We start from the raw sequence: 23,473 nt of genomic DNA on the forward strand, positions 1-23,473 counted from the left end.
AGTGCGGAATGTTGCGGAGTATTCATCAAAACCAACATTTGCAAACACAGACAGTCAGTACGACTTCAACTCTATCAACTGGCCAAGCCTTTGTATCGGAATGCTAAGCAGGTATTTTGAGTGACAGTTCAAGGTGAGGTCCCCGTATGGGGGCCCGTAACCTTAGTCACTTAATGGAGCGTTCACCGAAGCTATCTAAGCGCAAGCCGCCTCCCAATCTGGTAAAATAGTATACAGCGACCCGAGCATAGGGACCCACGAGAACTCACCAGCTTCGCTACTTTTAAAGACGTCTTAAGCTAGACACATTCTGCGACCTTAAACCTGCGGAATCTGCAAGTGCCATTTGGACAGCAGTAAGAGTCCAGTAAAGAAAACTCGTTGAACCACTCAAAAATATTTCGAATTTTATATATTTAATAGCTGTTCGTTCGATATTTAACAAACAAATATTTACTTTACTTAATTATTTTTTTTGCGTTAAAGAATTATTCTATAATAAAAGAAGTTTAAGTCACTCCTTATTAAGTTAAGTCCCATCAAAATCGATCCAATCATTTCAAACATTAGCCGAAACAAACAGATAGAAAGACAGACGCACAAAAATTTTAAAAAAATTCACACGTTCGTAGTAAAAAGCGATTATTTTAATGTTACCTACGGACACTACAATTTTATTTTATGAAAAATAAAAAATATTACATAATTTTTTATATATCTATTTATTGATTCGTAGACTTTCGTTATGTCATAATTCACAAGAGCGGGCTTCGAATCCAGAACTTATTTGGAATCATTCCTAACCACTAGGCCTATCTCTGTATGGTATAATGAATATAATGCATTACATTAGCACTGTTCAGGGGTGCGCCACCTATCGATCAATTTCTCAGGTAGCGAACGTGGTACAGAACTTCGCTAATTGCCCGTGAGGGTTGTCACGGCAGGCGGTATCTATTTTTTTTTTTTGGCAACAAAATTGGAAGCAGTGGCAGCCCTGTATATTGAATTCACAATGTGTAAATTACAGGGTATACCATACATTACAATACAGCCAAAGAACTTTTAAAGCTATTACATCTAATACTGTGATAAAAAAAGTAAAGTAAAATAAAAACCAATTTCATCTCCTTCAAAGTAAACCACATCGATAGAATGCACTTTTACCAACGCTTTTTCTTTTCAAAACATTTGGAAAACTTTTTCCGGTACAGCCTTTAAAACCTTCTTCGATTTAGTTTGTATCTCCTCAATCGTACCAAAACGGTGTTCCAGCACCCCCCTGAGTTTGCTGCATGGTCAGAAGTATCACGAAGCCAAATCAGGCGAATACGGTGGTATCGGAACGGTGAGAGTCGCGTAGAACCAATTCAGTATGACATCGACCAATCAAGGCAACGCGTAGAGATACATAACCTTCAAAATGAGCTGAACCAAATGATATTCCAACTTTTGACAAACAACACAGCCCGGAAGTTTTAAAATGACAAATTCATCTTACTTTTTATAAAACCTAAATACAGGAGTAGTTAAAACCAATTTGCGTGCCAAATGAATTGCCTACTACAAATAATTTTACAATGTTAAATATATCACACATATAATCGAGTTACCAATATAAATCCGATCCGTCACAATTTAGGGAGTTAATTAATATGAAGCCAGAGCAAGGGTGGCAACCCTAGCGCTCGCCGCCATTACGCCTGTAAATAATAAATAGTTGAGCAAGTGTCGGGAGGACGGAGGGCGGTAAGCCGGTAAGTCGACACGTCGCGTTTAGGAACCCATAACTTGGACCTTCCCCAAGGCGTTGTTGGACAGTGTTTGACATGCACATTAACTAAGACGCATCTTTTTTTTTGTTTCGGTGGGAGAAATCTTCCGGTATTCAAGATGCCCTGCCTCTGGGGGGAGGACAGGGGTATGTGGGATTCCTACCCACTAAAACCTCCCCCCCCCCCCCGGTGGTCGCCCTCTGCGCTAAACGGGGGACCGCGGTATCTCCTGGTCAGGGATCGCCACGCGGTCTTCCCTCGCGCCGTGCTATTTTTCGATAGCCCGTCCCGGGGTATGCGTGGATACGCTACCCCCGAAACCCTCGTGACGTAACTAAGACGCATCTATATTATCCTAGCGATAACAACCGCTTTTCCTTTCTACTTTTTTTCTCACACCGAAGTGTAATTCTTCTTCACGTACAGAATAATTAGATATAGTTTAAAACCTTTAACCCTTAATAGCCTAGAGTATCAATTTTGATACCAATCTTTTAAACCGAATGTTCACATTACTATTAGTTTTTTTTACAGGTTGGCTGTACGAATTTTACTGTTGTATAATATTCTTTCCAACGAAATAAAAAAAAAACTATTTTTCCCTTCATCTAGACCCTCAAGCAAACACAGTAATATTAAAAAAAATCACTTTCGTAAAAGCTATTAAGGGTAAAAGCGGTAAACCCCTTGGCCTATACGATATCTGCCAATTGCGCGAGCTATAGTAAACAAGAGAATCGGTCGCGCCGCGCCATTCATCTGTTCAGCCGCGAACCTGAACTGGCGCAAACAAAACCTTTCATGATATATGTTTTAAAGAGCAATGAAAACAATTGTGAAATAATAAACAATGTTTATGTACAAATAATAATTTTTAGATGTCTAGGGTGCAATCATAATTAATTAATCAGCGGACTGGCGGGCGGTGCACTTTGTTGCACGACTACTACTGCATGTGCGGAAGTGGCTAAATATTGGTCCTTTTCTTACTTAGGATGGACTTCCGCAAGGTAACGCCTGATTCCATTAAATATCCTAAATAATTAAATACAGAAATCAGTTTCAAGTTCCATTTCAGAGCTAAACAGTTATAAAAAGTGAATGGTAATTTATAACTACACTCTAATGAACATAAGAACATTGGTCGACCGTATAAGTACAAGGAATCTGCAGGAGCACAAAAAGCGGTTCACTGACAGCTCTGTAACAAGTTTTATATATATAGAATCCCCGCATTCGTCACATTCCTAACACAGGTACTTAAACCACAGAGGAATAGATTCCAGATTTTTTAAGAAACCTTCGTTACATAAAAGCAAACGACTGTCATTAAACGGTTTTATTTAGTTCGACCCGTACGGAATTTATTTGTTTGGGTCATAATTAGAAATTTAAATTTAAGCACCTTCCCGTTGTCAGATTGTTCTGGAAGTTTAATTTAGATGACAATACAATATAATAAAATCAATAACATTATAAATCTAAGATGGCCGCCGATACTAAATGGCGGATTATATATTTTTCCTTAACCCCATCAATATGAGTATCAAATGAAAGGGCTATACTAGTAAAACACGATGATTATGTCAAAATTTAAAATTCAAGATGGATGCCGTTCCAATATGGCGGACTAGGTACATATTTTTCCACAACCACCACAACATGGGTATCAAAAAATCGTTTAACTTAAAAGTTTTTTAAATGTATTTATTTTTAATTTAATTTATTTATTAGGTGCATAAGAACAATGTTATACTAAATAAAGGGATTGTAAATTTTTATTTGTTTAATGTGTAACGTTGGACTTCTAAATGAGAGGCCAACATCAAATATTAGGGTGACCGAAAAGTAATGTCGTTTCTGACGACATATTTTACAGAAAAAGGATCTGCAGGGAAGTGGTGAAGGAGACCATTGCCAGGAATAAAAGCTAGGATCAAAACAAAGGGTCGGGTAAATCCTGACTACAAGAAAACAAAACGTAAAAGGTAATAAAAGCAGAAAACTCAATTACTCTTGTTATTGAATAAATAAAAAGTATGTAGGGCGAAAAGTAATGTTGTTTCTGTCGACATATTTTACAGAAAAATCGATTGATTTTTACCGCTCCGGCATTGAATATTTGTACACTAAATAGCAATAGGTTATTGATAACCAAGGTGAATATATTGTTGATTAGAAATAAAAACTCGTCAAAAAAGTAGTCGTGTGAATTTAACTTAAGAAAGCGACATTACTTTCCGGTCACTCTAATATATTTAATTGCGAGTGCAAGACGTCGAATCGCGGGGAAAATGTGGCCTATCTGTTCATGCTCCGGCGTGGTACTCCCCGCTGTCGATGGTACAATGAACGTGGTACACGCCGTAAAGCCTTATGGTAATGGGCGAGCGTGTATTGCGGACTGGCAGGAAGAAGTACGTCCTGTATCCAAAATTTTTGACCCCTAAGGGATTTTTTTTTAAACTGCCACTAAAAATATTAACGAAAGCAACACTCATTTAAGATTAATCTAAGTAGCGCGCCCTCAAGTTATATGAACGTAGAGATTGATCCCAAGGCAGGTTGAAAGTAAATGACAGCAAAATTAAAAGTATATTTATTTAAAAAAAATGCTCAAAAGAGAGGTTGCAAATATAAAAACTGTCAATAAAGAAAAAACGTGATAAAATTTTCCGAGTCAACACCGAGATACGTTAAAAGGCCTAGCTAACAAAATCGCAGAGGCGATACATTAAGATGATCTCCCCCCCTCGCTTCTCCCCCGCCCCCTGTCCTCCGAGGCGGTGTCGGACTCGCCCGGGAATTTTCACAAACGTTTTCTTTCACTCCGCGTCGATTGGTATCTGCCGAGTGGGGCTTTTATTGAACGATCCATAAAATAAAAAAAACTCTCGTCCGGTGCGCGGCACCGGATAATCGATGTGAACCTTATCCTGTTCGAACTTTATCGATTCTCGTGATTTCTGTATAGAATTAAGTCGCTTTACTATTATAATAAGTAGAGGTAATAAAGATGTATTCACATGAACGCAGCATTTCTTAACGCAACTGCAGCGACCTCATCAATGATGGCGTCAGAATTCAAATTGGCGTTCGAATTTAAATTCGAAATTCGAACGCTCAAGAATGATTTCACATAAAAGTAATGTAGCCGTAGTGGACAGCGGAGCGAAAACGCTACAAGTTACCAGGAGTGTTGAACATGGTTCATCTAGATCCTCGCAAAGTAGGCTATAGAAATTAACCTTACATCTAGATTGTCTGTATTCGTATGGTAAAATCTTCCATGTAATTGGACTAAGATATACTAATATATCTCGAATATAATCCCCTATACAAATTCTTCAAAAACTTTAATACAAATTGATATAGTTCGCTTATGTAAACAGGTCAAAATATTTCCCATATAACGCCTTCAAAATTTCATATAACTTGTACTTAAGTCCGAAATCGCTAGTTTAAGTTAAAAACATTAGAAATTTATTTTTCATTATTTTGAAGATATAACACTATTTTTTTACATTATACAAAGCTACATACATATGTATATAAATACTCAAATATTATTTTTTTATTTATAACCATCCGGAATCATAAAATAATGTTATATACATACATAAGGTTAAATGAAGACAAGATAAAATTAATTTACACAACACTGGAACTTATAACAGAACTCTTATTGATCGTCAACTTATTATTTCTTCGCAAGGTGTTATAGCTGTGGGGAAGAAGCAGTAAGAAACTCTACAACTACACATCTTTCAAAAAAACTCAGTACTGATTTACTCATATACGGTTTTTATCAGATATTGCCTAAATGAAATCAAAACAATCAGGCGACATCACTGCCAAGGATTCCTATCATTTAAATATTCATTTCCTTTTCAATTCACCTTTAATATGCGTTTTGATTTTGTAAATGGTAGTCCAATAATAGAGAGAAGAGATCACAAAAGATTACGTGACGTTGAGACGACTAATATGTTAGTCTATTTGTGATTAAACACTCTCATTTGCATGGCTACCAACATCTTCCTGCCGTTCATATTATATTTTGAAAAACCTGTGCATTGCAGGGTATGTTACTGCTGAATATGTCTATGATGACAGTAAGCTAGCTATAAATATCTACCGCCATAGCCTAAAGGTTGATATCGATAGCCTCTCTAGTAGACCGTGATTCGATAGACGGATCACAAGGTCACGAGATATCGCTGTATCTTTCTTAGTAGACTTTACACTTGTCTGTAGCCTTACATGCATGAAGGCCCTGAAAATCACTATTAGATAAACAACCTGCTTTACCCGGTATAAAACAAAATGAATAGTTATTGAAGTTTGTCCAGAGCATTCCTCCCGGGCGGATCCTTTACCCGTTACACGCTCCTCTACAAAGCCCGCCGTCGGCATAGCGCGAATTCTTTATGCACTCTACGACCACTTGAACTTAAACCCGTGAATCTTTGTTAAGTTTTAACGTTGGAACTATTTCATAATGGCGGGCTACATTTACATTCCCCTTAACAACTTTAAGAAATAAATCTTTTACATTTTTAATTTCTATTACAATTATAAGGTATATAACTTACCTACCTAGATCCAAAATATGTTTTTGGCACAAGGTATACGCATGTACAATAAAATTTCGCAATCAATTTAAGGTCTGCCAAAGAAAAGAAAAGAAATATTATTGAACTGATGTTAATGCGTGGAGTTAAATGTTGATGATCACTCAGTAAGCTAATTATTGTCGCGCGCTCTTTGTAAAACTATTTTTGTAAAGAGCAACTGTTGAGTTTCTTGCCGGCTATCCACAGAACTACCTGCTGAGCCGGTAGATTTCTGGGACAACAATGCCGACATTTTATGAAGATTCGAAAGTGCCTGTAATAGCCTATTCAAATAAAGAATATTTTGATTTTGACAAGCCATGTCTTGCTTCCCACATGCCTTAGGTAGTGCGCACAATTAAAGTACCTCCCGAGGCATGTGAACGCACTTAAACAAAACAGAATTTCGCTGCGAGATTGAATCAAAAATGAAAAGATCTGCAGCCTCAACTCGAAGAGTTGCTAATCCGAAGGGTTATGGCGCTCTTGCTACTGATGACCGTTGGCGGCGAAACAAGACACGGCTTGGGCTGATCACTAGGTCAACCGTTAACCCTGGGTTCAATAAAATAGGATTAGAGTATTCTCTGCCTGTCGTAAGAGGCGACTAAAAGGTCATTGGGTTCACGGGCGCTGAGAATGGGGGCCTTCATCCTCCATTCAATGCGAACCCGACAGCATCGCGAGGTGGTCTAAAGGTGCTGCTGCAGCAAGGGTGAGTGGGGAGGCACAGCTTACTGCCAAGATATGTCTTGGTACAGTACCAAGAGACAGCTGCGAGTTTCGTAAGAGATCCGGCAGTCCCTGTGAAGGTACCGAAGACGACCACCAAGCGGGTTTAAGAGGGTATGAATTGCTAATAACCCTGTCCTTCTAGAGGTCGTATCTTGCGTTCCAAAATAAGGCTCCCCCACCAATTGCATCATATGATGACGACTTAAATAAAATAAAGATAATTTAGATCACCTATTTGTAAATTCTATTCGGTTACTTTGCGCATTGAACATAATCGAATCATTACAAAACGTCAGGTTTAACGACCCATTGACAATGTTTATGTCAATGGTGACCATACGATATGTCGAGACATCAACAGACTTTTCCCATTTTTGGAGACCTCTCGTTCCTCTACAACTTTTTTGGGACATGGACTTTGATTTCACTAAGTTTTTTAGTGTAATTTCATTTATTTTTCTTCTTTCATCCGCCACAACATCTGACATTCTATCATCTTCCTTCCTTCCTTAAAACCGCCAGTAACCATCGATTTGGCCCGGACTACTATCAGTAACAAATAATTTTATTCTTATATATATTTATACTATGCAAAAGTTTCAGAAATTATAAATTACTTAATGGTAAATAGAGTAAAAAATGCGTTTTCAAAATTCGAATGACTATTTTAAAACTTTCATATATATGACCAATAGAAATATGGCAAGGTTTTTTTTCGAGAACCTTTCAAATCGAAATGACAAGTGAAAAGGAAAAAGGATTCGAATAGAACTGGCCAACGACACGAAGGCTACACAAAGCGCGTCAACGAACAAGAGCTGGCAGCCGAGGGCACGAGGCCGCCGCAGTGGCAGCGCGTGACGTCACTGCGATCAATGGAGTGACGTGGAAACGAAAGCCTTCCCCCCTCAGCACCTTCCGCACCCCAACCTGGGAGGCGCTAAGTTCCGGCAACACTACATACAAATATTACCTCTCAATAAATATTATATGTTTTACTTATTATTCGAAAATAATTATAGTATTTTGTTTAATAAAATCTAATATATAAAATTCTCGTGTCACGGAGTTCGAACTTGAACTCCTCTGAAACGGCTTGACCGTTTTTTACCAAATTTTATATACGTATTCAGTAGGTCTGAGAACCGGCTACTATTTATTTTCCATACCCCTAAGTGGTAAGGGTAGTCCACCCCTAATTTTTATTTTTTATTTTTTAGACAAATTTTTTGGTTTTTATTTTATTTTTATACAGCATACCAAAATACATACAACCCTAAATTTTTACCCCTCTACTATCAACCCTTAATTTTTTTTTGCAAAACAACGTTTGCGGGATCAGCTAGTTATTATATAGATTTGATAATTGGCATCCCAGCGGTGGAGGACTGAGCCTTGCGATCGTAGGTCGCGGGTTCTATTCCCGCGATACAATCTTATATAACTCACACTTTGTTTATTAATTATATAGAATTGGAAGGATGCGAGTGAGAACCAAACCTTGGCTAGATGGAAGAAGTGAAGGAAGAAACTCCGACAACGCTTCTACTTCGTATGATAAGGGGTTGGCGTCCCCTGTGATATGCAATCCAACGAGGTCGATTGGTTATCGAATGGCGATAAAAATTTCTCTATTTTTACCATCCGGTAAGAATTTTCAATGTATCTTGAAATTGAAGAAATTTCAATAAATTATTTGCGACTTGAAATTCACGGAAACTAACTTTACGTCTAGTGAAAGTAAGAAAGAAAAAAAATATAACTTTTGAAAGTGAAGACGTGTATGATTACATGTTTATAAATTATTCTGTAAACATCTCGTGATATATTCTTGAAGTCATCAGCTTAGTAATATTATTTGAACTACTGCATTAAAATAATTTGTGATGGTGGTCAAAATAAAACCCGAACGAGTTTTTTGTGGTCATCTAAGATCATAACGTGTTTGGAACCATGGAAAATTTGATTCTTATTTCAAACAAATCAGGTTATTCTAGCATTCTTATAAACACATTCACATGTCAACGTTTTACGTGTCGTACCTCTAAAGTAGTGATTCCCAAAGTGGTCTATATCGACCCCTAGGTGTCTATGACAACCTGCAAGGGGTCTACGTCAGCGAAAAAAAATTTGGGGTCCATGAAATATACGATACTGGATCTCAACTCATACTCTGATAGTACCTATTTACTTACACCATACTATCTTATAATATTAAAACATTTAAATTATTTATAAAAGTACCTATGAAGTAAAAATAATATTATATGTATTTATAAAATTGTGTAAGTTGTAGGATGTTGGTATTCGCTTTGTGGTCGCAATACATTTTGAATATACACCAAAATTCACTACAGTTAGAAATTTACAGGAAATCAATATCAGGTAAGTAGGGGGTCTACCCAACACGGAAAAACATGACAAGGGGTCTTCTACACAAAAAAGTTTTGGGAACTCTGGTCTAAAGGAAACAATTGAATGATGATGATTGGTGGTTCATTTGCTATCAATTAATGTATGGTACATCATCATCATCATTTATTCCAATGTCCTCAAGGTAGGGCAGAGAACGTCCACAGTACGTAGCCATTCCGAGCGGTCTAGAGCCTCGCGCTTCACATCGCTCCACGTCATTCCAACTGCCTTCACTTCTGCAGTGATCATCCGCCGCCAGGTTTGCGTTGGACGGCCACGTATTCGCTTTCCTTGAAAATTCCATCCTAAGACCTGTTCAGTTCCCCTTGCAGCGTTTGATCTGCTGGTCGATCGGCATCTCACCGCACGGTTTCCAGAGATCTACCTTGGAGACTTTCTCAGGCCAGTATATACCGGGAATACGTCGAAGACATTTGTTAACGAAGACTTGGAGCCGACGCAAGATATCTTTGGTGACCTTCCACGTCTCGCATCCATATAGCAACACGGTTTTCACATTGGACGGGAATATTTTGAGTTTTACTCTCCTAGTCAGTTTCCGTGACTCCTATGCAAAGCGGAACTGTGCGAATGTATGGTAAACCATATCCTAAAGTAATGTGTGTGAGAAATGATATAGTAATAAATGTTTTAAATAATTCTCTACTACATATTAAATTTAATTATTGTTAACAATTTGTAGACGCAGACTTTGTACTATCAGGAGTTATCGACTTGTCGCATTCCTATAATGTAACATATTTCAGATAGTTCACTTTATACAGGTGGTTACAAATAGATGTAAAAACTTTAAAGTTTTAACAGTCAGACAGATAGTGTACTGTATATATATATATATGTTTTCAGCACATCTGTGCGACAAACACTGTGTGATGAATAACCCAGTACATGTAGGGGTGATAGCCTGCGACGGGCAACATTCAAAATATTAAAAAGTAACTTTGGGAGCCAATTTACCGAGAGGGGACTTCCCGCGAACTTCCCGGGAAGTCTGAATTATATAAGCCGTTGAAAGCGGCGAAGGGGAAAGACGCCCCCCGGCAGTGTATCGAACGCCGCGCGTCTCGCTCGCACGCTACGCCGTCTCGCTCCAACCGACTCCCCTATACTAGGCTGGCCATAAAAAAAAAGGAAGCCCAGGACCGCGATATTGGAGCGGATATTAAAACAGTAAGCCGGATGTTTTATACGTAGCCTCCCTGCGTTATTAGATCTCTTTAAAATGAAACGTTACAGAGCGGTTTTAAAATAGCTTTGCGAGATGGTCTTTGTGTGCTGAGGACACTTATTGCTTTGGGCGCTTGTACTTCAGAGGACCAAGTTCAAATTCGTTCTGACACAAATTCAAAACACGTTAGCAAGTTAAAATAATGGTTAACCAGATATCAATAGATTTAGGTTAACAGTAGAAACAGCAAATGTTTACGTTATTTCTTTTACGGATATCCGTGTATATCTCTTAATAAAGGTAATCCATATGGACATATTTTTCTCTTTTACCTTCCCCAAAGATCTTCACGATGACTGGTCTGTGCTGCCTGTATTCAGCGACTTGTCACGACTTTAACTACGTCTTCGATCTACCTGGCGAGGGACCCTCGAGAACCTTTCGATCCCAACGGGCATCGATTGCACAAGCAATTTGCCACGCCCACTGCCACTTTAGACATCTACACCACTAATATTTCTTAAACTAATTACTAGGATACCCAAATATCATAGACGCGAGTCAATAATATACATAGACATGGTACCATAGATCATGTAACGCGTTAAATCAACAGACAACCTTCAAAGTTGCGAGATAGTTTTACGACAAACAAAACACAACCTTAATTCTTACAGCATAAATATTTTAACAAATCTCCTTAAAAGCATATAACATTGAGCAGTGGTAACCTAGCGGTCGAGAAATGGGACTTCTATCGTAAATCTATGGTTCGATTCCGAGTATATAATCTCATATAATACACGCTAAATTAATGCGTATTAATAATACTTAAAAAAATGTATTTGCGAAGCAAACATAAGAATGCCAATTTATATAAAATTATCTCTCTTGACAACCCAGGATAGAGTGGCCTGGCGCAAATTGATAAGGAGACCCGACCCCAAATAAAGGGAAAAGGGAAAGAAGAAGAAGAAGAAGATAAAATTATCTTTCAGGTAATCTCTAACTTTTAATAAAAATTAAATAACTCGTACAGCCATTTTCTGCAAAATAAATATAGAATTAATATCGACGACACTGCCCCTTAATAAAATACTGTTTACTATAGTATGTCGCAGGTTCGATCCCCGGAATATAATGTTATATAATTAAAAACTCCGTTCATTAATTATATAGGATTGCCACAACTCATAAACAATTTTCCAAAAAATGGGCAGCAGCGTTCTCTGCGTACAATTATATCACAATGCGATCGCCAATTCACCTGCCGAGAGTGGCGATTAACGTATATCCTACATATATACCTCTGGGGGAATTTTATTCTTTACAGTAGGCATATATGCGCTGAAACAATGTATGTTGTTGACTCCTAGCGCCATTCAAAAAGAGGTATTTTCTCTTTCAGTTATTTTTATTGTTATTAATACCTATTATTTAACTTCATTTTATATTATTTTAATACAAATTACATGATATTGTAGTTAAAAAATATATAAACTTTATCCCTAGTGATACCATTTAAAAATTGTCACTTACTTTTATAAAGAACTCTATGACAATTTTAAATACAAACCCATTTCATTGGTTCCACCTTCAAACATAATTCACGTACGAAGTAAGAAATTCAACCGCTAGGAACATATATCTTAACAATTCATGCAATACAACCTCCTTACTTGTTTGATTACAAATAACATTTTAAATTCTTCGCAATTTTTTTAAATACAATAAAAATTTTAAATGGTAAAAATAAACTACAACCTATACTACTGTACAAAGGGCCTAAATAACCGCTTCTAGAAGTTTTTCTTCAATTACTCTTTATCGCATAGTTTTAATATATCACTATTCATAATTACTTTATATATAGCAAATAACATACGTGAAGAGATACAAAGATATTGCTTCATTAACAATTCAATTAACATGACAATTATAATATAAATTGTATTTACGAAAAAAATCGAAACAGAGGTCACTAGTCTATACAGTACCCGGCGATAAATATTTCACATCGACCTTTGGAAAGAGACAATCGGCTTGTTTCGGCTTCGTTAGCGTTATCTCGGTCTACGACTGACAAAACGACACAAAGGTAGTGTAGGACAAAGATAATGCTCTACAAAGCCGAAATTAGCCGATTGTCTCTTTCCAAAGGTCGACTTGAAATATTTATCGCCTGGTACTATACGTGTAAGTAGTGATTAAAAAAATATAAAGCCGTGTTCACGTTGATCAATTCAACTAAACCCTTAAGGTAAGCATCTTTCTAATTTACTATGATCTCATTGATCAGGGGCCGAAAGGAGAAGAATGTCAATATAACGATATAATTATCCAAAATGAATATTTTATATTCAGTACCTAATTCTCCGTAATTACGCAAACTCATGGTTACCCTACCAATCGGCCGTATCTACCGCGTGTCCGTTCGAACGCGCCATTCAATTCCGTCTCCCTTCGTGTAACACAATAAGCCGAGTAACGCAAGCGTCAATGTACCGCTTACAATGGAATACGCTCAACCGGCATTGATTTCTGCAGAAAAAAAAACACCTGACTCCGCAAGACAAACGGATGCCGGAACACGAACTTCCCGGACATAATTCGTACTGTTAAATTTTATTACTGTCCCATTCAAATATAATAAATAAATAAATTTAACATATTTTATAGTGACTCTATTTATCTATATATATTTATTTAAATACTTTATTTTTATTATTGATCTGATATTTAACAGAATTTTTTTTAATTTGTATTTTCTACATTGTAAATTTTGTCGGTGATCTATAACAAACAAAAATTAATTGATTTAATGTAATATTACTTACAAAAAATGTTCTATTTCGTACTTTGCAAGATATAACGAAATAATATATTTTATACATAGCGTTCAAGACAAAAGAGTGCCTTAAGGTTGTAGATTGGGGACATAGAACCATAGGTCATAGTAAGACGATTAATGCAGGCATAAGCGACCGTGCCTTATGTCCAGAAGTGGACATCCTGGTTGAAATGAAGTATTTGACAGCAACCAACAAGTACAATTTAAGTAAGAAAAGGACTAATATATAGCTACTTCCGCTATGTAGCAGTAGTCGTGCAATAAGCCCGCTGATAAATGTGCATGTGACAAACAATTCGAATTACACAACTACCACCGTTAAATCACTCAACACGTGTTTCACACCTCCATGGGGCATCCTCAGGTGTAATGTTACACCAATTAGTGCCAAACACCGAGTGCTTAGATATTTAAGTACAATTTACACTATGGTTTATATGTAGAACAGTGTTCTTTTCACTATTTTTCTTTTCAGCTGATGGACGCCCAGGAATAGGCCACAAAGATCACCACGATGGCTGATCAGTTGCACCAAGTGCCTCTTTAATGCCACTTCAGGCGTGCAATACTTAGAGCTATGTCAGTGATCTTGGCTGATTCGACATCGCAGCAAAACTCCAAGTATAACCCACTATTTACTTCGAATTTTTTACATGTACATTCTAAATAAAATCATAAAAAATTTAATAAACATTTTGTCACCACAAAACCCTTCTAGTTGCTAACAGTAACTGACAACCCTTAAGTATTTACTAAAACTTTCAATATTTTAAACTATAACATTTAATAAAGGAATTTTATACAGGTAGAATATATATGAACAGAGTAGACTTAACATCAAAAACTATGTAAATTAGATTGACAAAAACCGCTAAGTTATCTGACTATATATGAGTCATTTCATATGAATTCTTTTGGGTCAGACGAGACATTTGAGTGGTCTGTGGTGTAACATATATCTAACAGTTATCTTAAAATACAACTTAATACAAATTATAGGACAGAAATAAAAAAAAATAATTCCCTAGTCTCATGGTTACATTAGAATTAATATATTAGGTGGACCAGAGAGTGATGTGCTCTCTTAAGTTAAATTCACACTACTACATTTTGAACAAGCTTCCATTTCTAATTAACAATATATTTATCTTTGTTATCAACAAACTTTTTCTGTAGCTCTGTGTATAAAATACATGGATAGAAATGACATTACTTTCCGATCACCAACATAACTCCCGCCCCTTGGAGGGATGAGACATGTGTTGAGTGATTTAATAGTGGTAATTGTGTAATTCACGTTGTTTGCATGTGCAATTATCAGAGGGCTGGTGGGCAGTGCACTTTGTTGCACAACTACCACTACATGTGCGGAAGTGGCTAAATATTGGTCCTTTTCTTACTTAGGATGGACTTAAAATAATGCCTGATTCCATTAAATATGTTATACACTCAACGAACTTTGACTCAACCACTTATCTCCTACACATAAAAATGGTCCACAATTTAACCCAAAATCCACTATCTTAACTCATAACTCTTTACATATACATAGGATATAATCCTATTACTGCCTTGTTAATGTAATGTTTTTCCTTTGCACTAATTTGGATACTCTGGTGACTACAAGTGGACATTCATTGCGGAATGACATCATTGGTTGTGGAGTAAGTCCAGAAACTGATGATCTCCAGCAAAGCCTCTCTTTTCACACAGAGCTGTACAAATCATGCAACTTCAAGATGCCCAACTTCTTTCATTTAGCAAATTTATCAATGTAAGAATTAAGACAGTTAGCTGATTTAGACAATTAGCCAGCCATTATGGGTAGAACTCAGCTAATACTGTAATTCCTTATTTGAGTGTTACCATCTTTATGTGTTTGTGGATTGCAGAGCTGGTTATGTACCATGGGTCACTAGATATTCCTACAAGTATCAAGATCTGCATGCGTTGGATAAGAGATATGGAACTACTGGTCACTTCCTAGGGCTTTATCTTTACAGATCACATCATCAATTGTTATAGTGCTACTATTACTGCTGTACCATGTCAGGATTAGATCTAGTGAGATTTTTCAAAGAGTTGGGTTGACTTGATTAAGGCTAATCCCAACACAATATGAGTGCAAAATGAGCTCAGTGCAGCTTGGTTGCAAATATCAGCCCACAGGGACAAGAAACAAGATGAGACCATGTCAGGAAAGTGTGGTGCATAGGGAATGAGGAAAAAAGAGCATGTGCACTGTCACCATAGCGACAGACTGATGGAACTAAGCAACTGATGCTCCATCCTGTATCACCATGCACATATGCAATATATAGTATAGTGTTTGCAATATAATGGCATGGAATAAATTTGTTTAACACAATAGCTTGCAATCTCTATAATCATATTTAAGTGTACTAAAAGCTGCACATATTAAAGATTATGCCCTAGTAATTTGCTGTAGATTTAGACATTATAAAATCTGTATTAATGGTAAAAGAATTGCCACATTCAAAAGATGTTGTTAATTATATAACTTAGTGTTTACCATTCAAATATGCAAATTCATATGTTGCAATTATAAGACAACAAAATACATAGAAGAATGGATTACAACTTTGCAGACCTTTAAAATCAATTTCAATACTATAAATAGAACTACTAATCCCATTTTCTCTTATGCTTTAATATTTACTGATGGGTCCATAGTATAAATTTTGAGCAATTTTAACATTCATATGTTTATTAATTAATGTTATCACATAATTAAAACTTGTCAAATTTACTACTAGATAAACATTCAGCATGTTTATAACCAATTGCTTGTGAATTTATAATACAGAACAAGAAGATTGCAAAACAATTGTAAATATCTAAAACACAGAATATTTCTCATTACCTTTATCTCAATAAATTTACCAAACTATATGTGAAAACTAAACAAACGAAAACATTTCACTTGTCCTTGATTATCGGTTTTTCCGCAAGATATTTATATTTGCAATAACAAAAAATGTACGCATGTAAATGCCACAAATTGACACAGTTTTGGAAATCAAACCTTAATTTACATTAGATATATAACAATGTTTATAAGGAATTCATCGGAAACATGTTTATACCCAAATACATCAACTTTAATGTACACAGAAAGCAATTTTACTGTCGAAAATAGGAAACTTCAACAACCACTTGGTCTATTTCGGCACAGAACGTTGTTATTTCAATTTAATTAAATTACACACTCACCTTCGGCAAGATGGGCTTTTATACGGGAAATAGTCCGCAATATATCAAAATCACTAATTATCACGTCACAAATATGATTTGGCATGAATTATTCAATATTTTTTGAGAGAACAAATGTCGACAAATTAATGACGGCGATTTCTGACGTTTAATTTTATTATTGCCATACGTAATGACGAGTAAAAAGGTTTAGAAAAAAAATTGATTGACATATATATTTTCTTTTCATATTTAAATTCCAATTATTTAATAATGTATTCGAATACATTACTTTAAAGTGATTGTAATAAAATGGGAAGGAATATTTTAATTAATTTAATTTTACTTTAAAAATCTATGGCGTAGTGATAGACAAACTGAGCAGTAGTTATAACAACAGTTACTTGTCTATGAGATGCAGTTCATTCAGACTTCCGCGCTATGTGACGCGTTTTCATTTTGGAACAAGCGCACATTCGGAACGCCATCTTGAAGCCATATCTGCAGCGGCACGTCGGTCAAGTAGATTCAAAGTTGTTTGTGTTTTTCTTTTAAAGTGTATATTAACGGCCTTAAAATTGAGTCAGGTAAGTGGTTTTCATTGATGTAAATGCGATAGTTAGGAATTTAAATGTAAATCGGTGAAACGTACTTCATAATGGACGCTGCTGACTCATTTCGTCAAATTGTGTATGCGTTTCAGAAACTAAAATGCCGGGCGCCGGTACTTTCAAAATCTTCGTCGGGAATCTATCCGATAAAACGACGGACGCCGATCTCAGACCACTATTCGAGAAATACGGTACGGTCGTAGAATGCGATATCGTCCGGAATTACGGTTTCGTGCACATGGAAAACGAGCAAGTCGGGCGCGAAGCAATACAGAACTTAAACGGCGAGCTAGTGCACGGGCAGGCGATTAAAATAGAGGCGGCCAAGAGCCGGAAGGCGCCGTCGACGCCGACTACGAAAATATTCGTCGGTAACCTCACGGACAAGACGCGCGCGCCCGAGGTCCGCGAGCTGTTTCAGAAGTTCGGCACCGTGGTCGAGTGCGATATCGTGCGTAACTACGGCTTCGTGCACTTGGACGCGGCGGGCGACGTGAACGAAGCCATCAAAGAGCTCAACGGCATGACGGTCGACGGGCAGCCCATGAAGGTGCAGTTGTCGACGAGCCGCGTTCGCCAGCGGCCCGGCATGGGCGACCCCGAGCAGTGCTACCGCTGCGGCCGCGGCGGCCACTGGTCCAAGGAGTGCCCCAAGGCGCTGGGCCCCGAGCGCAACGGCTTCCGCGAGCGGGCCTTCGCGCGCGACCCCTACCCCCCGCCGCCGCCGCCGCCTTTCCTCCGCGATCGCATGATGGGCGGATTCGGGGTACGCGTTCCACCAACCCTCTCCTTCCTCTAGCTGTAAGCGCGCCCGCGATCGTACTCTTTCGCGCCGACTCTCTGCCTCGGTGACGCCTGCTAGCTTGCATTCTATCATTGACACGAGACTTTTTTATTGCCGACCCTGCGCGTCGTCCGAGTACTAATTGGAAACTTTTTGCAGCAGGACCCGTACGATGGCTACTACGAGCGCGCGAGGTTTGACTCCCCCAGAGAGCTGTTCGAGCGGCGCTACCCGGTGGGGGCGTCGCGAGGGCTGGAGCTGGGCGCTTCGCGCGGCGCACGCGGGGACTTCGTGTCGCCACCACTGCGCCGCGAGCCAATGCCGCCCATGCCGAGCCTGCCGCCACTCCGCAGCACCATGGGATCAATGAGGTCGTCCTATGATGCTATGTTCAGCCGAAGGAGTCCCCCACGAGGACCACAGATGTCCCGGGGGTGAGAAATTTATCAGTCGTTTGGTGCAGACTCAATTCACAAGCCATTCATACCACAGAGTCCTGCCACATACATGTGTTGTATTTTGACATCACAAGTAAGACTGTTAACTTTCTTTTAGAAAGTCTGACTTGTCAAGTACATTAACTGGAGTACTAACAAATAGTTTCATGAATAGATTCCATTTAAATTATTTCTCAAAGAACATGCGACTCTCCTCCTGTGCTGTTGTATTTGTGATTAAAATAATTTCCATTGATTTGTGTATTTGAAATTTTGTTTCTTCTTTTCAGGATGTACGAAGACTTCAGTCGTGACACATTTGATGACAGAAGGTATGAATTGTAATTGTATTTAGTCCAAACTAATTATTCAACAATTACCTAATTCCTTCTAATTAATATAATTAGCTTAAATGGTTACTTACACTTACTACATGTTTCACTTAAATTTTAATCACATTTAATTAATTTATAATTAGGTTAAATACCTTCACTTTTCTCTGAAGACAAGATAAGAAGGTCAAACTTAATGTATTATAAACAACATTAATTGCCAAGTAATATAAACATTTAAGAAAATAAAGCAGCATAATACTTTAACAAAGAACTCAAGTTAGCAACTGTGTTTATATTTCAACAATAACAGATTATGAATTGTCTGTCACATGTACATTTTTTACAGAGATATTGTTTTTACAGATTTAACTTTAGTCATTGTTGCTTAGTTGAATTTTAAAATGATTTATTCCGAATAAGGTATGAACTGGTCCAATTCATTGTGCTTTTCAATTTGAAAATGGTTTTCTACTGTAATACTTAAATATATATATTTATATACTTAAGAGATTGAACATTGGTGGGTATATTTAAAATAATGTTAAAATACCTCCTTAATACATTATTTACATATATTTTTATTTCACTTAGTTATAAATATAGCAGACTACTTATTGCAGATAATTGCACTAAGCTAAAGATAATATATAATTTTTCTACACTACTATTTGATGAGTAAGCTAAGCTGCCTTGAAGACTAAACATCTGAGGTCGTAACAAAAACAGCTGATCAATGCGAGGGACATCTGATAGTAATAGAGGCAGTTTAGGAGTTAGGCTCCGGGGGAATCTCTGGTAACCAGAGTACTACCTTACCCAAAATCAAATATTAATAAGTTAAACATGTTAGCATAAAACAAACTGTTTTATATAAATTTTTATAAAGAAGTCTCCAAACAACGAAACTTGATCAGCTACCTAACATGATAAATATAGTGTTTGAAAGCTACAGTTAGTTTATTAACTCATTTTCTTTGTATGGAAAAATGTTATATGAATTAATTTACTCAGATTATTTGTGTCTTAGTCCAGTTTATTGAAACTAGAATTAGAACTATTATAAGGGGTGTCCTTAAACATATAACTATAATGGTTTCAATCTATAAGAAGCTTACAACAGATCGTTTTATTTTACTGTTTTCATGCAGTTTTTTTCTCTATGTAAGAATATAGAAAGGTAACCAATTTAATAGAGACATTCTTGAGATACAATATTCTATATAGTTTGATTCTGAAATACTGTAGGGTAGTTAGTGACCAAATTACATAACATATATGAAAAATATCCTAAAAATAATCTAGAAGCAATTCCTGTGACAAAGTACATACATAAAGCTGCCAAAAAAAATATATTTAATCAAAATGGTTGCTTGATTGTCTACTTTGGAATTGAATGAGGCGTGAGCTCTACATTGAGAAACACTGTCATAGACTTGTTAAAAATTGTAAACAATAGCAGGAAAGTGATTTCAATAATAATTGAAAAAATGAAAATATTATGAGTCTTGTTTGAGATTGCTCTGAGTTAAGGAATAGCTGATTTATTTTAACATCAACTTTATAGTGATGCAACTAATCATTGGATCAACTAATCATTCAACTTATCACATTATTGTCACTTGTAACCAATTATGGAATACCTTGATACACTAGGACCTGGAAATAATATATGATGTCTTGTCCGCAGACCGGGTATGCGAGGTCCGTCGCCGTCCAGAAGGTACGCACCCTACTGATTGAGCGCCGGTTGAAGCGTTCACTTCGCGTGACTCTACCCGACTGTCCTGATACGCACGGGTAGTGATTGCGCTGGGACTTTATTTGTAAGTGACTTCGGTCGACCGCAGTACGGTCATCACATGGTGCCTACATTTTAATATTGTCCAAATTTCATTATCACTGCTCACTGATTAAATATATAAGTTTCATTAATATATATGACTTTAGTTCAATTAACTATATATTTTTATTTAGCAGAAATATAGACTTTAAACTTTGCTATGTGGAGAAAAAATTGCAACTCAAGAATCTGTGTCAAAAATACAGTAAATGACATGTTTGTCTGTTGACCATTTTAGATAATTATGGTTGTGTTAAAAATATGTGTTCAATTAATCACAATGTGTGACATTACTTTTTTAATACAGATTACAAAGTACTTGCAATATGATATGATTGGGTCTGCGGACAATGATTTACTGTGTTCTTAACACGTGAATGTGTTTGAAGACAATGTTGATGAATTACATCAGAGTATGTTAGATGATCCGATTTGTGGTATGATTTTTAAACATTAACCCTTTCCGCTCCACTGTCTAGTGATACTCGACATGGTGTAATACTTCTTTTTGTGGAAAATTTTAAAACAGGAAAGATTTTTGTTACTAAAATGTTTGAATCACGAATGAATGAAACATATTCTAGAATCGCAAGATAGATTGTTATAGATGCTACATAACAGCCTTGGATTGGAAAGGGTTAAATTCAAATTCATATTTTTTAGTGTCTGTAGAGTTGCAAGTTTATAAAAATGTGAACCAAAAAAAAATGTCTTACATAGCAGATATATAGCAAGGGTAACATATCAAACGAATTGTTTTTGTGGATGACTTCTGACAATAATGAGACGTTATTTTGAATGTTTTTGCGAAGCGTAGGGCTCTGGCGCGGCGCTGACCGTACTGCGCTCATTGCATATAGTGATGGAAAGGTTGAACAGACTGGCTAATGTGAGGAAATGTAAATAAGTAAAATAAATCTCATTTAAGTACAAGTTGATGTTTTATTTAATTTTTCCTTCATTTAGTCTTTGTAATTGTGTTTTTCTTATCGGATGATTGTGTGGAATTCCTGTGACATGTCAACAGATTGTAGAAGTGATGGCCCTTATAAGAGTACATATAGAGTTAACTAATAAAATAAACTATTTTCAATTGGATTTGGTTTACCATGGATTATCTAAAATATTCATATTAATATTTTATTTAAATAAAAAATGTATGTCATTTCATTGCCTTAATTATATTTTTGTGAGCGGCTGTTTGTAGAAATATTTAATAAATGCATAAGTAAAATATCCTACTTAAAAATTAGTGGTCTTATCAGCAAACAATAAAATATTTTAGTTCTGTACAAATAAATACTTTTACTACATGCATTTGAATACTATATATATTGTATGAATACCAGAATTACATTGTCTGTTCCGGCTAATCTTTGAAATGGATCTACAAATTTTGACAGGATTTAGGCAGATTGCTGATGTAATGAGTAACTAAGGCTACTTTTATTTAAGAAAAATTCTTAAACTAATAATTTAAAGAAAAAAAATTCTCCCAGCGCTAACGATTTCCGAAGTGATAGCTGTCATATAAGCCAAACAAAAGCAACCGGCCAAGCCGGGATTCCGCTCTCTTCAGCCCCCTATGTCGGAATGCTACGAGGGTATCGACGACTGACTGGCAGCCTTATCCTAGAATTACTTATATGAGCTCCATAAGTCTGATCACTTCATGGAGCGTCTACCAAAGCGATTTAAGAACTTATAGCCTCACAATGCGGTAAAATAGTATTAAAGGACTTGGCTAGGCGCCTTGCTGCCTCGAGGAAGCGGAATTTGCAATTATCCTTTGGGCAGCAGCGGACCGATCAAAAACAAAAGCTTCCAAGGAGCTATTTAATGAGTTACTTATATTTTCAATAGATGGCGCTGCTGACTATTTTGTATTTGAACAAAATGGACTTTTTATATAACATGAATATCTTGTAATGTAACTAAATGAGAGATATTGTTCCCATTGCTCGTTTTATTTTACTTGCTTGGGATTTTTTCGGAATTCCTGGTGTTTTGATAGTTATAGATTTTGTATAAATATAGGATAAGTTTAATTAGTATACACTTCTACTTTAGATCGCGTATTATCTCTTAGACCTACTGGCTCTAGGAAGAATCCACATCCACACTACACCACGGATATGTTAACAGCTGAGTCAAAGTAGAAACATGGAATTTTTCTACTGGATCTCACCAAAATACCGTCATTATTCCAACATACTTATTGTAAAGAGTTTCAGATATATAACTCTATTGCTAATGTTTTCTTACAATTGTTGCACCCGAAAAATTATTATCTTTTTTACCCTTCCTTTCTTCCTCTCTAGTTTAGTAACCAATGCTTCCACAGAAAGCACCCACTTTCAGATCATCAGTATATTTCAGGCTCTCTTTTAAACTTCGTGTTGTCATTACTTTCAAGATCTACGACCCTAGGAATAGGAATCCCACAGTAAAATTCAAGAGTTTTTGATCGAAATGCAGTGATATGGTATATGTCAAACATTGTTTAATTTTATTAAAAACAGCAACTGTTGTATTTCTTTCCAGTTGTTCACAGCAGATCGGTATTCCTAGGCAGTTTTAGGTTGTAGCTGTTGTTTACACCTAATGCCTGGCAGAATCATTTATATATTTTTATTCTGTATATATTGAATTCATTGAAAAGATTTTTTGAA

The 23,473-nt window shown here is 36.6% G+C and overlaps 2 protein-coding genes across 4 annotated transcripts in view; one reads left to right on the top strand and one right to left on the bottom strand.

The window, feature by feature from the left end:
* bsk (mitogen-activated protein kinase dJNK) overlaps positions 1 to 16,944 on the bottom strand; it is a 150,701-nt gene extending 133,757 nt beyond the window's left edge. The window contains exon 1 of the mRNA XM_068762045.1: positions 16,816 to 16,944. The gene's annotated coding sequence lies outside the window, so the exon portion shown is untranslated. The remainder of the gene's footprint in view (positions 1 to 16,815) is intronic.
* Positions 16,945 to 17,295: 351 nt separating this feature from the next.
* lark (RNA-binding protein lark) lies at positions 17,296 to 21,734 on the top strand. Of its 3 annotated transcripts, none has more exons than XM_068761443.1 (5): positions 17,296 to 17,381; positions 17,498 to 18,171; positions 18,349 to 18,623; positions 18,917 to 18,958; positions 20,649 to 21,734. In XM_068761443.1, the coding sequence occupies exons 2-5, from the start codon at positions 17,506 to 17,508 to the stop codon at positions 20,695 to 20,697; spliced, it is 1,032 nt and encodes a 343-aa protein (XP_068617544.1). In that variant the 5' UTR covers positions 17,296 to 17,381; positions 17,498 to 17,505; the 3' UTR covers positions 20,698 to 21,734. The 3 variants fall into 3 exon arrangements, with proteins under 3 accessions (XP_068617544.1, XP_068617546.1, XP_068617545.1); XM_068761445.1 differs by having other exon boundaries at positions 18,349 to 18,560; XM_068761444.1 differs by having other exon boundaries at positions 18,352 to 18,623.
* The last annotated feature ends 1,739 nt before the right edge of the window (positions 21,735 to 23,473 follow it).

The sequence above is a fragment of the Battus philenor genome, unplaced genomic scaffold (assembly GCF_028537555.1).
Source record: "Battus philenor isolate CCGP_79_NKW_IND1 unplaced genomic scaffold, ilBatPhil1.0.hap1 SCAF_15, whole genome shotgun sequence".
Classification (NCBI taxonomy): domain Eukaryota; kingdom Metazoa; phylum Arthropoda; class Insecta; order Lepidoptera; family Papilionidae; genus Battus; species Battus philenor.